At 35.4% G+C, this 18,805-nt stretch overlaps 1 protein-coding gene across 1 annotated transcript; it reads left to right on the top strand.

Annotated features, from left to right (window-relative positions):
• Positions 1–15,247: 15,247 nt before the first annotated feature.
• Positions 15,248–17,822, top strand: NAP1L2 (nucleosome assembly protein 1 like 2). The gene has a single exon (XM_003944991.3). It carries the CDS (start codon positions 15,653–15,655, stop codon positions 17,042–17,044), a length of 1,392 nt encoding a protein of 463 aa, XP_003945040.1. The 5' UTR covers positions 15,248–15,652; the 3' UTR covers positions 17,045–17,822.
• The last annotated feature ends 983 nt before the right edge of the window (positions 17,823–18,805 follow it).

Raw genomic sequence — 18,805 nt, 5'->3', positions numbered from 1 at the left:
ATACATATACACAATGGAATATTATTATTCAGCCATAGCAAATAATGAAATTTTGTCATTTGCAGCAATAGGAATGAACCTAAAGGACATTATTGTAAATGAAATAAGCCTTTGAGAAATTAAAGAAAAGTAAATGAAAATAATTTGTTTATGTTTTGGAAGATTTGATACTGTTAAAATGCCAATTTCTTCAAATTGATCTACTGATTTAATGTATTTGCTTTTAAAATTCAAGAAAGTGTTTTCTTTGAGGAAATTGACAATCTGATTATAAAATTTATATGGAAATGCAAAAAAATCAGAGTAGCCAAAACTATTTTGAAAAAAGAAGAAAAATGATGGCGGACTTTCACTTTCCAATTAAAAAAAATCTATCAAACTATGGTAATCAAGGTGGTGTGGTACTTTCATAAGGCTAGACATTACAGATTAATGAAACTGAGCTGAAATGCTAGAAATAAATTCTTTTATTTATAGTTGTGATAAGTTTGAAGATATTGGGGCTGACAAAGGAAAACAAAACAACAAAACGGTACCATTGCACAACAAACTCTATTGGATGGTGCTTCAAGAGGGTTGTATGAAAGAGTAAATCCTTCACCACAGGACCTATGAAAAGCATCATGAGGTCTTAATTCAGAAGGTAAAGTTGGTGAAGAAATTTCCAGGAGACAGGTGAGTCAGAGAGGTAGCTTATGCCTTTAAGCAGTGTTGCTCAGCTGCAAAGTGAGGAGTCTCTGGGTCAGAAAGCTCCAAGGGCAGCAAGGATTTCGGATCATTTATAGTTACATAGTTTGTGTTATTTAAGGCTACAGAAGTTGGGTGCAGTTTTGTGGAGTGAACAGCAGGGGGTAGAAGTGGCAATAATATGCTTTTCTGGCTACATATGAAACATTTTGGATGTGTAATCATTTGAATTTGGTGCAGACAGGCTGCTGTTAAGGAGTAAACAACATGGGGGCCAATATAGAGGGACCATTCTTGGCCTATTTTTACAACACTCAAGTGTTTTTATGATAAGGGTACCAGTGCAATTCATTAAGGAAAGGATAACCTTTTTAACAAGCTGTTTGGGGCATAGGGATATCCATATGCAGAAAGCTAAGCCAAGGCTCTTAACTCACAATACACAAAAATTAACTCAAAATACATTATAGACCTAATGTAAGTATTCTTTTTTTTTTTTTTTTTTTTTTGAGACAGGGTCTTGCTCAGTTGCCCAGGTTGGAAAGCAGTGGCATAGTCATAACTCACTAAAGCCTCAAACACCTGGGCTCAAGTGATCCCCCTGCTAAGCCTTCCAAGCAGCTGAGAATACAGGCACACACCACCACACATGCCTAATTTTTAAAATTAGTTTTAGTAGAGATGAGGCCTTGCTATATTGCCCAGGCTCCTAACCAAAGGATTGAAAACTCTTATACTTTTATCTATAAGATAAAATATTTAATGTCTTGGTTAGGCAGATATTTCTTAGTTAAGACATGAAAACACAGTCCATAGAGAAAAAGAATAAATTGGATCTCATCAAAATTAAAAATTTTAGCACTTCAAAAACACCTTCTCATTAGGCATAAGAAGACATACCACATCATGGTGGAAAATATTGTAAAACGTGTATCTGAAAAAAACTTATATCCAGTATATGAATAGAACTCTTATGCCTTAATAATAAAGGCAAACCAATTAAAAACAGGGAAAACATTTAAAGACATTATACCAAAATATATATGAATGGCTAATAAAATTATGAGAATGTCATTCTAAGGAAAATACAAATTAAACCACAATGGAATAGCATTTCATACTTAATAGAACAATTAAAATTTAAAAAGACTTGCACACAAATGTTTATTCCAATGGAAATAATAGTAGTCAAAATTAGAAATAGTAGATACATCAACTGGTAAAAAAATAAACATAATGTGGAAAACCCATACACTTCAATACTATCCAACATAAAAGGAATAAACTATGGATACATGCTACAGAAAAGGTAAATCTCAAAATCTTTATTTTTGATGAACAAAGTCAGACACACAAAATAACATGTTGTATAATTTTATTTATAAGAAATATCCACAAGGCCAATATTCAACATTCTTTTTTTTTTTTTTTTTTTTGAGACGGAGTTTCGCTCTCGTTACCCAGGCTGGAGTGCAATGGCGCGATCTCGGCTCACCGCAACCTCCGCCTCCTGGGCTCAGGCAATTCTCCTGCCTCAGCCTCCTAAGAAGCTGAGATTACAGGCACGCACCACCATGCCCAGCTAGTTTTTTGTATTTTTAGTAGAGACGGGGTTTCACTCTGTTGACCAGGATGGTCTTGACCTCGTGATCCACCCGCCTCGGCCTCCCAAAGTGCTGGGATTACAGGCTGAGCCACCGCGCCCGGCCTCAACATTCTTTAAAAAAAGATTTTTCAGCCCAGAATTTCATATCCAGCCAAACTAAGCCTCATCAGCGAAGAAGAAATAAAATCCTTTATAGACAACCAAATGCTGAGAGATTTTTGTCACCACTAGGCCTGCCTTACAAGAGCTCCTGAAGGAAGCACTAAACATGGAAAAGAACAACTGATACCAGCCACTGCAAGAACATATCAAATTACAAAGGCCATCAACATTATGAAAAAACTGCATCAACTAACAGGCAAAATAATCAGCTAACATCATAATGACAGGATCAAATTTACACATAACAATATTAACCATAAATGTAAATAAGCTAAATGCCCCAATTAAGAGACATAGACTAGCAAATTGGATAGAGTCAAGACTCATTGATGTGCTGTATTCAGGAGACCCATCTCATGTGCAAAGACACACAAAGGCTCAAAATAAAAAGGCAGAGGAATATTTACAAAGCAAATGGAAAGAAAAAAAAAAAGCAGACATTCAAATCCTAGTTTCTGACAAAACAGACTTTAAACAAACAAAGTTCAAAAGAGACAAAGAGGGGTATTACATAATGGTAAAGGGATCAATGAAACAAGAAAAGCTAACTATTATAAATATATATGCACTCAATACGGGAGCACCCAAATTTATAAAGCAAGTTCTTAGAGACCTACAAAGAGACTTAGACTCCCATACAATAATAGTGGGAGACTTTAACACCCCACTGTCAATATTAGACAGATCAATGAGATAGAAAATTAACAAAGATATGCAGACTTGAACTCAGCTGTGGACCAAGCAGACCTAATAGACATCTACAAAATTTTCTACACCAAATCAACAGAATATACATTCTTCTCAGCACCACATTGCAATTATGCTAAAATTGGCCACACAATTAGAAGTAAAACACTCCTCACAAAATGTAAAAGAAGGGAAATCATAAAAGTATCTCAGAACACAGTGCAATCATATTAGAACTCAGGATTAAGAAACTCACTCAAAACCACACAGCTACATGGAAACTGAACAACGTCCTCCTGAATGACTACTGGATAAATAACAAAATGAAGGCAGTAATAAAGATGTTCTTTGAAACTAAGGAGAACCAAGACACAATGTACCAGAATATCTGGGACATTTTTAAAGCAGTATGTAGAGGGAAATTTATAGCACTAAACACCTGCAGGAGACAGCAGGTAAGTTCTAAAATTGACACCCTAAGATCGCAATTAAAAGAACTAAAGAAGCAAGAGCAAGCAAACTCAAAGGCCAGCATAAGACAAGAAATAACTAAGATCAGAGCAGAACTAAAGAAGATAGAGACACACACAAAAAAAAACCTTCAAAAAAAATCAATGAATCCAGGAGCTGGTTTTTTGAAAATATCAACAAAATAGACAGACCACTATCTAGACTAATAAAAAAGAAAAGAAAGAAGAATCAAACAGATTCAATAAAAATGATAAAGGAGATATCACCACCGATCCCACAGAAATACAAACTACCATCAGAGAATACTATAAACATCTCTATGCAAATAAAACAGAAAATCTAGAAGAAATGGATAAATTCCTGGATGCTTGTACCCTCCCAAAACTAAATCAGGAAGAAGTCTAATCCTTGAATAGACCAATAATAAGATTTGAAATTGAGGCAGCATTTAATAGCCTACCAACCAAAGTCCAGGACCAGATGATTTCACAGCTGAATTCTACTAGAGGTACAAAAAGGAGCTGGTACTAATCCTTCTGAAACTATTCCAAACAATAGAAAAAGAAGGATTCCTCCCTAACTCATTTTATGAGGCCAACATCATCCTGATATCAAAACCTGGCAGAGACACTACCAAAAAAAAAATAATAATAATAATTTAGGCCCATGCCCCTGATGAACATCAATGTAAAAATCCTCAATAAAATACTGGCAAACCAAATCCAGCAGCACATCACAAAGCTTATTCACCATGATCAAGTCAGCTTCATTCCTGGAATGCAAGGCTGGTTCAACATACACAAATCAATAAAAATAATCCGTCACATAAACAGAACCAAAGACAAAAACCATATGATTATCTCAATAGATTCAGAAAATGCTTTTGACAAAATTCAGCAGCCTTCATGCTAAAAACTCTAAATAAACTACATACTGATAGAACATATATCAAAATAATAAGAGCTATTTATGAAAAACCCAAAGCCAATATCATACTGAATGGGCAAAAACTGCATGCATTTCCTTTGAAGACTGGCACAAGACAAGAATGACCCCTCTCACCACTCCTATTCAACATAGTGTTGGAAGTTCTGGCCAGGGCAATCAGGCAAGGGAAAGAAATAAAAGATATTCAATCAGGAAAAGAAGAAGTCAACGTGTCTCAATTTGCAGACAACATGATTGTATATTTAGAAGATCCCATAATCTCATCCAAAAATCTCTTTAAGCTGATAAACAATTTTAGCAAAGTTGCAGGATGCAAAATCAGTGTGCAAAAATCAGAGGCATTTCTATACACCAATAACAGACAGAGAGCAGAATCATGAGTGAAATCCCTTTCACAATTGCTACAAAGAGAATAAAATACCTAGGAATGCAACTTAACAAGGGATGTGAAGAACTTCTTCAAGGAGAATGACAAAACACTACTCAAGGAAATAAGAGAGGAAATGAACAAATGGAAAAAAGTTCCATGCTAATGGATAGGAAGAATCAGTATTGTGAAAAGGGCCATACTGCCCAAAGTAATTTATAGATTCAATGCTATTCCCATCAAGCTACCACTGACTTTCTTCACAGAATTGGAAAAAAACTACTTTAAATTTCATATGGTACCAAAAGAGAGCACACATAGCTAAGACAATCATAAGCGAAAAGAACAAAGGTGGAGGCATGGTGCTACCTGACTTCAAACTATACTACGTGGCTACAGTAATCAAAACAGCATTGTACTGGTACAAAAAGAGATATATAGACCAATAGAACAGAACAGAAGCTTCAGAAATAACACCACACATCTACAACCATCTGATCTTTGAAAAACCTCATGAAAACAAGCAATGGGGAAATTATTCCCTACATAATAAATGGTGTTGGGAAAACTGGCTAGCCATATGCAGAAAGCTGAAACCAGATCCCTTCCTTACACCTTATACAAAAATCAAGTTAAGTTAAGCAGTACCATTTAGGACATAGGCATGGACAAAGACTTCATGACCGAAAGCAATGACAACAAAAGCCAAAATAGACAAATGGGATCTAATTAAACTAAAGAGCTTCTGCACAGCAAAAGAAACTATCATCAGAGTGAGCAGGCAACCTACAGAATGGGAGAATATGTTTTCTATCTCTTTATCTGACAAAGGGCTAATATCCAGAATCTACAAAGAGCTAAAGCAGATTTACATGAAAAAAAAGCCATAAAAATGGATGAAGAATATGAACAGACACTTCTCAAAAAGAGACATTCATGCAGCCAACAACATGTTTAAAAAAGCTCATCATCACTAGTCATTAGAGAAATGAAAATCAAAACCACAATGAGATACCATCTTCTTCCAGTTAGAATGGTGATCATTAAAAAGTCAGGAGACAACAGATGCTGGAGAGGATGTGGAGAAATAGGAATGCTTTTACACTGTTGGTGGGAGTGCAAATTAGTTCAACCATTGTGAAAGGCAGTGTGGCAATTCCTCAAAAATCTAGAACTAGAAATACCATTTGACCCAGCAATCCCATTACTGGTTATATATCCAAGGGATTATAAATCATTTTACTTTAAAGACACATGCACTTGTATGTTTATTGCAGCACTGTTCACAATAGCAAAGACTTGGAACCAACCCAAATGCCTATCAATAATAGACTGAATAAAGAAAATGTAGCTCATACACACCATGAAATACTATGCAGTCATAAAAAAGGATGAGTACATGTCTTTTGCAGCTACATGGATGAAGTTTGAAGCCATAATTCTCAGCAAACTAACACAAAATCAGAAAATCAAACACTGCATGTTCTCACTCATAAGTGGGAGTTGAAAAATGAGAACTTATGGACACAGGGAGAAAGACATCACACCCTGGGGCCTGTTGGGGCATTGGAGTCTAGGGGAGGAATAGCATTAGGAGAAATACCTAATGTAGATGACAAGGTGATGGATGCAGGAAACCACCATGGCACATTTATACCTATGTAACAAACCTGCACGTTCTGCACATGTACCCCAGAACTTAAAGTATAATAATAATAATAAAGAAAGAAAGAAATACCCACAAAGGCAAAGCTATAAGAGAAAAAGTGGATTAGTGGTACCTATAGCAGGAGTAAGAAGTGTAAGAAGTGTTCAGAACCAGTCCCAACCCCATTTGTGGATGCCCTTAGCCCCTGTGATGATGAGGGATTGAGAAAAGGAAATAAAGAAAGAGACGCAAGAGTAGAATTTACAGCATGGGTCCAGGGGACGAATGAAAGCCTGTTAAATGTGTTGGTCTGGAGCTCTGGGCTCAAAAAACTTTTATGATGTCCATAATCTCATTGATCTTATGCACATGGAAGCGGGGTGTAAAGGAATAGGTAAGACAGCCTGTCAGAGAGCACTTGAGATCCTTCTAAGACATGCTAAACTAGTGCTCTGAGCATTTAACAGAACCTGAGATCCTTCTAAGACATGCTAAACTAGTACTCTGAGCTTATCAGGGTGTAGCTGCATCAGAAATATAGCAGATGAGGAGCCTCGGGGGTCTGACTGCACCCAATGCGTCAAGGGGCTTTTATCTCCCAAGCATTGAGGACACAGAGCAATTAAAATCACTCCATATTCTGAGAACCTAGGCAGAGCCTGAGATGTTCCATGATCTCTGCCCTGCAAGAGTTTTCTTCTTACCAGCTCCCATCTGCAAAGACCCTCCTGGATCTTGTGAGCAGAGGTTACCTCCCTTCTCAGAGATCTTTGCATAAGCCCTCTTTGCGAGGCCTTCATGCAGTCTCCATGTTGAGAAGGCATTCGTAGGACCAGAGTAGTATTGCCTGCTCTGCAACCACCCCAAGGTGTCCTCGGTGTTACTGCGCTATCGGATGGTCTTTACCTTAGGCCTCCTGTTGCCACTTCTTCAGCGTACTCTGAGCCAAACAAGCTTATAATTATTTCGCTAGAATTAACATAGGTCTCCCCCAGGACATCTTGACTTACAAGTAACTAACAGTAATTGTTCATGAAAGGTGATACTGAGATGATGAATGTGTTCTAAAACTGATTCATGGAGGTAACTGTACAACTTGTAAATTTAATTAGTCTCAGTTTCAGTCATTTCTGCTCTGATCTTTATTATTTTTTCTCCTACAAATTTTGGGATTGGTTTGTCCTTACTTTTCTAGTTACTTAAGATACATTATTAGGTTGTCTCCTAGTATTGCTTTTATTGTATTTCATAGGTTTTGGTGTGTTGTGTTTCATTGTCATTTGTTTCAAGAAATTTAAAAATTTTCTTCTTAATTTCTTCATTGATCCATTGGTCATTCAGGAGCATGTCGCTTAATTTCCATGTATTTGTATAGTTTCCAAAGTTTCAGTTGTTATTGATTTCTAGCTTTATTTCCTTGTGTTCAGAAAAAAAAATACTTGATGTGATTTTATTCATTTATTTTTTAATTTAATGAGACTGGTTTTGTGGCCTAATGTATGCTACATTCTGGAGGTTGTTTCATGTGCTGTTAAAAACAATGTGAATTCTGCAACTATTGGATGTAGTATTCTGTAAACATCTATTACCTTCATTTGGTCTATAGTGCAGATTAAGTCCAATGTTTGTTGATTATCTGCCTGGATGATATGTCCATTATTGAAACTGAAATGTTGAAGTGCCCTACTATTATAGTGTTGCCATATATCTCTCCCTTTAGATCTATTAATATTTGATTTATATGTTTGGGTACTCCAGCATTGGTTGCATATATGTTTGCAATTGTTATATCCTCTTGCTGAATTGTTCCTTTTATCATTATCTAATATAATATACTTCTTTTTATCTTTTCACAGTTGTGACTTAAAATCTATTTTATCTGATATAAATATAGCTATTCTTGCTTTTTTATGATTTATGTTTGCATGAAATATTTTTTCTACCCCTTCATTTTAAGTCATGTTTATCTTTACAGATTAAGTAAAATGAGTTTCTTGTACACAGCATACAGTTGAGTCTGGATTCTTATACATTCAGACACTACGTTTTTTATTTGAAGAATTTTTAATTTTAATTTTTAATGTTATTGTTGACAAGTAAAGACTATTGTCATTATTTGTCTGGATTTGTAAGAGAAGTGACGCAGGCACTCCCTTGGTTGCTGCAGCTTGTGTCATGCTGGGTTACATCCCAAGTCTACAACCTCCAAGACCAGTGCAGATCCACACTGAAGCTTTTTTAAGGATCTCAGTCACTAGTTACCTAGTTGCCACTGCAACTTGTCTGAGGCCCAAGGCCACTATAGTCAACCAGTCATAAAATGGGCCAATTTCTCCCACCAGGGCAGTAGATTCACCTCTGACCCCAAACTGATCTCAATGGTTCTTCCAGGAGAACCTGTGGAAATCTGTAGGGTGCTGTGTTCCACTGTGACACCATGAGATAGGGCAGCTCTGAGTTCCAATGCAAAGTTCCACGCTCACTTTGCTTTCCTTCCATAGAGTGTGTAGATTCTCTCTCTGGGCTACATTGCCTGGAATTGGGGTGGGGGTGTAAGCAATGCAAGACTGCTCTTCTCTTCCTCTTCAATACATCTTTTCTTTTTATTATGCTAAAACCAGATACTCTGATATCACATTTAATTTTTTACTTCTTATGAAGGTGTTTTAGGCATGGAAAATTGTTCAACTTAATGTTTCCATGGGAGAAATGATTGCTGGAGAGTTCTATTTAGCCATCTTGCTCTGCCTCCAATTGGTAAATATAATTTTAAAAATCATTTATTCATGCATTTGAAAAGGGTGCATTACATTACACACAAAATAAGCCCAAGTAGAATTATTTGATAAACAAAACTGACATGAATATTATTGTACAAGCCTTTTTGTGTATTTACATAGCAGTTCATTGCCACATCCTAGAGGAGGCATGTGTTTAGATTTAGTAGATCCTGCCAAACAATATTTTAAAGTTTTTAATACCAATTTAGACTCCCATTAGCAATATATAAGAGTTCAAATTACTCTACACGTTTGCCAAAATTTGGAATTGTTAGTTATTTTAATTTTAGCCATTGACAATTTTCTTTATATAGTAATCATTTATTTGTTTTGCATATATATGTGTGTGATATACTCATTTCACCCATTTTTTCTTAGGTTTCATTTTACTTAAAATATTATTTATGTTTTTGGCTCGTTGGTTTAGGTTTTTTAAATTTATTTACTCATTTGCTAAAAAATTATTGAACATCCATTTTTTTTTTTTACCAGGCATATACTGACAGGATCCTTTTTTCTTTTCTTTTTCTTTCTTTCTTTCTTTCTTTTTTTTTTTTTTTTTGAGACAGGTTTCACTGTCACTCAGGCTGGAGTGCAGTGGCACAATCATGGCTCACTGCAATATTGGCATCCTGGTCTCAAACAAACAGTCCTCTTACCTAAGCCTCCCCAGTAGCTGGAACCACAGGTGTGTAACTACATGCCTTGCTTTTTTAAAAAAATCTTGTGTTTAGATGGGGGTCTCACTATGTTGCCCAGGCTGACTTTAAACACCTGGGCTTAAGTGATTCTCTTACCTTGGCCTCCCATAGTGCTGGAATTATGAGTGTGAGCCACTGCCATCTGGCCAGGGTTTTCTGTTTTTTTGTTTGTTTGTTTGTTTGTTTTTTTAATTTCTTTATTCATACTAATTGTAAATATCTATGGGATACATGTAATATTTTGATACATGCATAAAATGTGCATTGGTCAAATCAAGATAATTAGGACATCTATCATCTAATAAATGATAAATATTTATAATTTCTTTGTGTTGGGAACATTCAAAATCTTCTTTTATAGCAATATTAAAATATACAATAAGTTACTGTGAACTATAGTCACCCTACTGTGCTGTTGATCACTAGAACTAATTACTTCTATCTAACTGTATTTTGATACTCATTAACCAACATTTCCCTCCACCCTAACCTTCCCAGACTGATAATCACTATTCTAGTCACTACGTGCATGAGATGAGTTCTTTAGTTCTTACATATTAGTGAGAACATGTGATATTCATCTTTCTATGCCTGGCTTATTTCACTTGATGTTCTGCAGTTCCATCCATGTTGTTGCAAATGACAGAATTTCATTCTTTTTATGGCTGAATAATATTCCTTTGTTTATATATGTGATATTTTCTTTATCTTTTATTGATGGACATGGGTTGATTCCATATTTTGGCTCTTGTGAATATTGCTACAATAAACATGAGAATGCAGAGACCTCTTCAATATACAGATTTTCTGTCTTTTGGACATGTAACCAGCAGTAGGATTGCTGGATCATATGGAAGTTCTATTTTAAGTTCTTTGGGAAATGTTCATAATGTTTTCCACAGTGGCTGTACTAATTTATATTCCCTTCAATAGTGTATATAAGTTTCATTTTCTTTGCATCCTTGCCAGCATTCATTATTTATTTATTTTTTGATAATAGCTATTTTAACTGGGATGAAAATATATCTTATTGTGGTTTTGATTTGAACTTTCCTAATGACTAGAGCTGTTTATCAGTTTTTCATATACCCTAGCCATTTCATATACCCTAGCCATTCTTTTGAGAAATGGCTATTCAGATTTTTTACTATTTTTTAATTGAATTATTTGTGGTCTTTTTTCTATTGAGTTTTTTGAGTTTCTTATATATTCTGGTTATTAATCCCTTGTCAGAGGAATATTCTGAAAATATTTTTTGCAATTCTGTAAGTTATCTCTTTATTATTTGTTTTCTGTGCTGTGCAGAAGCTTTTTAGGTTAATGTGTTTCCATTTGTCTACTTTTGCTTTTGTTGCCTGTGCTTTTGAGGGATTAAAAAGAAAATCTTTGCTCAAACCAATGTCCTAAAGCATCATCCCAGTTTCATCTAGTATTTTCATGGTTTCAGGTCTTAAATTTAAGTCTTTAGTTCATTTTTATTTGATTTCTGTATATGGTGAGAGATAGGGGTCCAGTTTTATTCTTCCTCATACAGATAGCCAGTTTTCCCAGCACTATTTATTGAAGAGTCTGTCCTTTCCCTAATGTATGTCATTTGTTGCAAATGAGTGGGCTGTAAATGTGTGGGTTTATTTCTGGGTTTTCTATTCTGTTCCATTGGTTTGTTGTGTCTGTATTTATGACAGTACCATGTAGTTTTGGTTACTGCAGCTTTGTATATTTTGTCATCAGGTAGTATATTTTGTCATCTGTTGTAGTTCCATACAAATATTAGGATATTGTTTTCTGTTTCTGTGAAGAATGTCATTGGTATTTTGATAGAGATTGCCTTGAATATGTAGATTGGATAGTATGAACATTTTGACAATATTGATTCTTCTAATCCGTAAGCATGGAATATATTCATTTTTGGGTTCTCTTCATCTCTTTCATCGTGTTTTTATAGTTTTTATTGCAGATATCTTCCACTTCTTTGGTTAAATTCAAATTGCTGGTATACAGAAATGCTACTAATTTATGTATGTTGATTTTGCTTCATGCAACTTTACTTAATTTGTTTATTAGTTCTAACAGTTTTTGGATGGAGTCTTTAGGTTTTTCTAAATATAAGATTATGTCTTCCATAAACAAGGGCATAAATTAGCAACTTCCTTTCCAATACCTATATCCTTTATATCTTTCTCTTGACAAATTGCTCTGGGTAGGACTTCCAGTACTATGTTGAATACGGTTTTTAAAAATATTTTTCTCTACACTTCATATTATGCTAGAATATACATAGCATAATATTTACCATTTTACCTAGTTATAGGTCTACAGTTCAGGAGCATTAAGAGCAATTATATTGTTGTGAACCATCATCACCATCTATCTCCAGAATACTTTTTTTCTTGACCTGAAACTCCATACACATTAAACAATAACTTTATCTTCTCCCTACCTGAAGCCTCTGAAAACCAAGTTTCTACTTTCTGTTTCTGTGAATTTGAGTGTTCTAGATACCTCATTTAAGTAGAATCATACAATATTTGTTCTTTTGTATCTGGCTTTTTAACTTAATGTTTTCATTAATGTCCTTGTTATATGTATCAAAATTGCATTCCTTTTAAAGGCTAAAAACAGTTTTGTCATATATATATTACATATTGTACATATAAATATATAATATAGTATACATATAATATGTATGTTATACATATCATATCTAATGAAAAATGTGATATACATATACATATATATTACATTTTATTTATCTATTCATCCATCAATGGACATTTGGAGTGTTTCTATCTTTTACTTATTGTGAATAATGCTGCTATGAACAGGGATAAACAAATATTTGTCTGAGACTCTGCTCTCAACTTTTTGAGTATATACCGAAAAGTGGAATTGCTGAATTATATGGTAATTCTATGTTTAATGTTTTGAGGGACTGCCATACTGTTTTTCATTTGTGGCTATACCATTTTACATTCTTCAGCAACGCAGAAGAGTTTCAATTTTCCATGTCTTCATCAACACTTATTTTCTCTCTCTCTCTCTCTCTCTCTCTCTCTCTCTCTCTCTCTCTCTGTGTGTGTGTGTGTGTGTGTGTGTTTTCTAATGATAGCTATCCTATTGAATGTAGTATGTCACTGTGGTTTTGAGTTGCATTTCCCTAATTAGTGCTATTGAGCATCTTTTCATGTCATTACTGGTCACTTGTTTCTCTTCTTTGTAGGAATCTCTATTCAAGTCCTTTGCCCATTTTTGAATTGGTGTGTTTGCTTTTTCTTGGTTATTGATTTGTAGGAGTCCTTTATATATTTTAGATATTAATTTCTTATTATCAGATACATTACTTGCAAATATTTTCAATCAAAAGTTGCCTCTTAAAACTGTTGATGGCAGTTTTTTAATGCACAAAAATTTCTAATTTTGTAAAAGTCTAATAAAAGTCCAATTTATCTATATTTTCTTTTGTTGTGTATGCCTTTGCTGTCATATTTTTTGTTTGTTTGTTTTACGTACAAAACAGAGCATTTTCCTTGTGGTTTCTATGAATGCCTGTATGACTCTAAAGACTCTTCAATCTTAAAAGTAGATGAAAATACTTCTCTTTGTCCTTTCTAATAGTTTAACTGCATAATATATTTAAATAACAATACATTTTATTTTAAATAATGTATCACATTTTGGACAGTGCTTAAGAATATAGAAATATACTAATAACAGGGAAAAATTTGTAAAAGCATTTATTCCAGTTTTATTTTTCAAAACCTCCAGCCTAAACACAAACATACATATAAGCAAATTAGAAAGAAAAGGACCAAAATGTCCACTTTGGTGCTGTAAGGGTTGTGAGACTTCTAGTGATTTCTGTGGTACTCTAAAAATTACCTCATTTTCCAAATTTTGTAAAATGAGTATAAATCGTATTTATTATCAGGAAACTACAAGGAATATTGCAACTACAGAAACAGAAAAGAAAACTTAGAATGGATATGACTATATACCCATTCATAACTATATAATCACCAGACTGAGATATGAGTCTGAAAATTTAATTTTGTAGATACTGTAATGGTATGTAGTACACAGGAATAAAGTAAAAGGAAAAATTTATCTACAACTGACAGAATCTGGAAATAAATACAACAATATGTAAACAGTTTTAATCGCTGAGACAGTAAGAAATAATTCCTTAAGTCTGGAAAATAATAGTCACTTAAAATTTTAAAAAATTTCAATTAGTAAATGATACAAATTAGAAATACGAACAAAATAAACCTCACCAATGAGAGGAAATTTTAATGATTGCAAAGTAGTTCATCTTATGAATACTTTATTGAATAATTTAACCATTTCTTTAGTGCTGAGATTTAGATTATTTCCAGTAAAAGCACCAAGCAAATGTTATGATTTCTAAGAATAAATATAACTTTCCATTTAGGCTTTTTTTTTTTTTTTTTAAGATTCCTTACTGCTGTTAAAGCCAGCATTAAGAAGGAGAAGTGGAAAGTCGGTATTGGGACTGGGGTTATTTATAAGCCAAGCAACTGGTTAATTGTGGTTAATTGTCTGATGCGTTTGCTCGTCACATACGCCATACTGGTTTTTCTTCACAGCCCCTTATTCACCCCCACTGCCATCGGACTTCCTCCTCCTCCCCTCACAGGAATTGTTTGGAGAATTTTTCAGTGTAAAATCGTGTAGCTTGTGAAAAATACAGACAAACATAATATAGAATATTTAAATAACTGACACACCACCCAAAGAACATCAGTGCGAATTCTTGGTGTTTTTAATCTTTGAAGCGTTTGTTTATCAGCTCTTCCACCATCCAACCCTTCCCCTCTCCAGGTCCCCGATCTAAAATCTGAGACTGATTTAGGATGGGAGGGTGCCTTGTCCTATCTCATTGTCCGACATTTTAATTACGTTTTTTTTCTGAGCTCTCTAGAAATCGCAGAAGTATAATATCGGTTAAAAATTGGATGAATAAACGAATAAACGCAATGGGATTCCAGAAACTGCGGCAAATGGGGCAGAGGGCGAGTACGAGGTGGATGAATCAGCCATATTAGAGAACCTGGGAAGGTGAGCAGAGTTGAAAACTTGATAGATCTAATAATTTACTGGCTCTGGGTTTGTCAGTCACTACATCGCAGCAAATGAGATTAGGGCAGAGTTGTGGGAGGGAAGGAGGTGACGCAGCAATCTATTTGCACCAAGAAATTTTAGGCAAGTGACAGCTGCGCAATCATATTGCGGCACCATTTTTCCTTGCAGCACTAGCTGCTTGAGGAGGAGGTCTGCCCACTGCGGCTCTCTGCAGTCTCTGGCTCTCTCCTGCGGTATCCGTCCCCGCAGTCATCGCCGCCTTCTGCACCCAGCCCAGGCCGCCACTGCTTCAGTCAGATTCTCAAAGCCTCAGCACCACCTTTTATCCCCGCGGCAGCCTTGATCGTCGTTCCCTAAGTCCGGACGCCACTGCTAGGTCCACCTCTGCCCCGACCACCGCCGCTTCTGATATTTCGGTGAGTCTTTTCCTACAGAGGTTTGGTCTCCCGATCTCTGTGGTAGCCAACTTAGGCGTATACGGTCCTTTGAAAAATGGCCGAGTCAGCGGACCATAAGGAACTGTCAGAATCCAGTCAAGAAGAGGCTGGTAATCAAATAATGATGGAAGGGCCCGGGGAACAACCGGAGCGCGGTGAAGATGCCGCTGCTGAGCTTGGAGATGATGGGAAGTGCGGCGATGAAGCCGCCGCTGGGCTCGGGGAAGAAGGGGAAAAAGGTGAAGATACTGCTGCTGGGTCCGGGGAAGATGGGAAAAAAGGTGGAGATTCTGATGAGGGCTCAGACCCAGACCGTCCAAAAGGACTTATCGGTTATGTTTTAGATACAGACTTTGTTGAAAGTCTGCCTGTGAAAGTTAAGTACCGTGTGTTAGCCCTTAAAAAGCTTCAAACTAGAGCGGCCAATTTAGAATCCAAATTCCTGAGGGAATTTCATGACATTGAAAGAAAGTTTGCTGAAATGTATCAACCCTTACTGGAAAAAAGACGTCAGATCATCAATGCAATCTATGAACCTACAGAAGAGGAATGTGAATATAAATCAGACTCTGAGGACTATGATGATGAGGAAATGTATGATGAAGAGATGTATGGTAATGAGGAGGGAATGGTACATGAATATGTGGATGAGGACGATGGTTATGAGGACTATTATTATGATTATGCTGTGGAGGATGACGATGATGATGATGATGATGATGATGATGATGACATTGAGGCTACTGGAGAAGAGAATAAGGAAGAGGAGGATCCGAAGGGAATTCCTGATTTTTGGCTGACTGTTTTAAAAAACGTTGATGCACTCACTCCTTTGATTAAGAAATATGATGAGCCTATTCTGAAGCTCCTGACAGATATTAAAGTTAAGCTTTCAGATCCTGGCGAGCCTCTCAGTTTCACACTAGAATTTCACTTCAAACCCAATGAATATTTCAAAAATGAGTTGTTGACAAAGACCTATGTGCTGAAGTCAAAGTTAGCATATTATGATCCCCATCCCTATAGGGGAACTGCGATTGAGTATTCCACAGGCTGTGAGATAGATTGGAATGAAGGAAAGAATGTCACTTTAAAAACGATAAAGAAGAAACAGAAACATCGGATCTGGGGAACAATCCGAACTGTAACTGAAGATTTTCCCAAGGATTCATTTTTCAATTTTTTCTCTCCTCATGGATTCACGTCAAATGGAAGGGATGGAAATGATGATTTTTTACTTGGTCACAATTTACGTACTTACATAATTCCAAGATCAGTATTATTTTTCTCAGGTGATGCACTTGAATCACAGCAGGAGGGGGTAGTTAGAGAAGTTAATGATGAAATTTATGACAAAATTATTTATGATAATTGGATGGCTGCAATTGAAGAAGTTAAAGCTTGTTGCAAAAACCTTGAGGCATTAGTAGAAGACATTGATCGTTAAAGCGAAGTATATATGGCCCTGAAATTAACTGCCCGAGATATAGTTACTCAAGGTATAAGAAGTATTGTGTTCTGTATTTTTCTTGTAGTGTCAGTTAAAACATAGGTTTCAAAAATATAAGAAAAGTTCAAAAACTAATTAATTTGACCTTGCATTTTAGTAGTAGAATGTTTTCAAGAAATGTAGACTGTGGTAAATGATTTAAAACCTTAGTATAGTGCTGTGTAGCTTAACCCTTCTGAAGTCATTTTGTCATATAGCTATTAATCTGTGGCTGTGAAACTATCAGAAATGCTAAATGAGATCAATATTTGTTTGAAAAAAAATTCTGGGAAGCAACCCAAGGGTTTTTGCATTTTTTTTTCTATTTTTGTTTACTTAGTCTTTTAGCTAGAGGATTTAATATTGTTGTGCCTGCTTCATTGTGCAATAACAACGCAGTAGAATTTAAAACTTAAATGCTTAAGAGGACTGCATATAGATAAGAATGTCAGGCAAAGCTACATTTATTGCTAATAACAGCTTATTCATAGGCTCTTGTATTTTATGTAACTGTGATAAATAATGAAACTTAGTCATATTGAGGTTATTGTTTATCAGTGAAGTGTTAGTCATAGTATTTTCAAAAGTTTGCACATAATGCTCTGTGTAATTGTGTAAGCCTTAATTACAGTGTATAATTCTCTTTTCCTATTAGCATTCGTTGAAAGTGATCACTCTACCATTTTGAAAAGATATTCATGTTCTTTCACTGCAAAATAAAATGAATAAAAATTTCTGAGTGTCTCATGTTTAAAAATTGATTTGATTCTTATTACAAAAGTAATATGTTCATTGGGGGACATTTGGACAATATTGAAAAATATTCATTAATTAAACCCAAAATCCACATACCCACCTATCCAAAGATAAGCATTGTTAATGTTTTGATTTATTTTCTACAATTATTTTTGTATATGTTTACACATGCATGTAGATTTACTAAGACTATACAAAAATTTGCAAAGACAGTATTTTTTTTTAGAGTTTATAATTGATTTGTTCTTAATCTCGAGTCTACCTTTGCTACACAAAGTTGTGGGGAAACGAAGTTCTCAATTCTAATCAATCCAGTAATCTTATTGGTATTTGCTAATTTAAGCACCTTTTATAAATAACACGTTCCTACATGTTAGTTTGTATTTCATATTTCTTACCTACCCTTTTACAAAGTAATCTGGATATACACAGAATTATACTGTTAATGATAGTGTGGCTGAGGTGGGAGTAAAGTGCACTGATTCAGGAAAATGGGATGTGGTTGATCGGACCCTTGTCCCAGAACTGACTTTGTCTTTCTTACATGTGGTAACAGAGCCTGTGTTTCTCCCTATGGCAGGCTCTGAAAAGGCCACATTCATACCTTTAGGACAAGACAGAACTTCTTGGTTCCTTCCATGCCACGTGGGAACTGAGAGTGACTGTCCCATTATTGCTGCCTATCCACTTTCATCCCAGGTGTTTGGATGGTTGTGATCTTGCACAAGTATAAAACAAAAGGAACTGAAGTTCTGTTTGTTACTTATTCTTTTGCTATTGAACATGCCTCCTTCAGATTTTGGCCCAGAGAGTTAAGTTTATAGCACTGCCAACTTTTCATATTTCTGCTTCATACCTCTCTACAATCAACTGAGGAGGAAAGAATGAGCTTTTTCTTTCCTTTTCCTGTCTGGACAGGACCCTCCTCTAATGTTAAATCTTTCTCCCAGAGATGGGGTAGAT

This window comes from Saimiri boliviensis, chromosome X (genome assembly GCF_048565385.1).
Source record: "Saimiri boliviensis isolate mSaiBol1 chromosome X, mSaiBol1.pri, whole genome shotgun sequence".
In the NCBI taxonomy this organism is placed as follows: Eukaryota; Metazoa; Chordata; class Mammalia; order Primates; family Cebidae; genus Saimiri; species Saimiri boliviensis.
The sequence above is the reverse complement of the archived record's forward strand: the minus strand, read 5'-3'. Positions and strand labels throughout refer to the sequence as shown.

Excerpts from the sequence above, each read along its gene's own strand:
- NAP1L2 (XM_003944991.3), top strand. The coding sequence starts at position 15,653 with ATGGCCGAGTCAGCGGACCATAAGGAACTGTCAGAATCCAGTCAAGAA.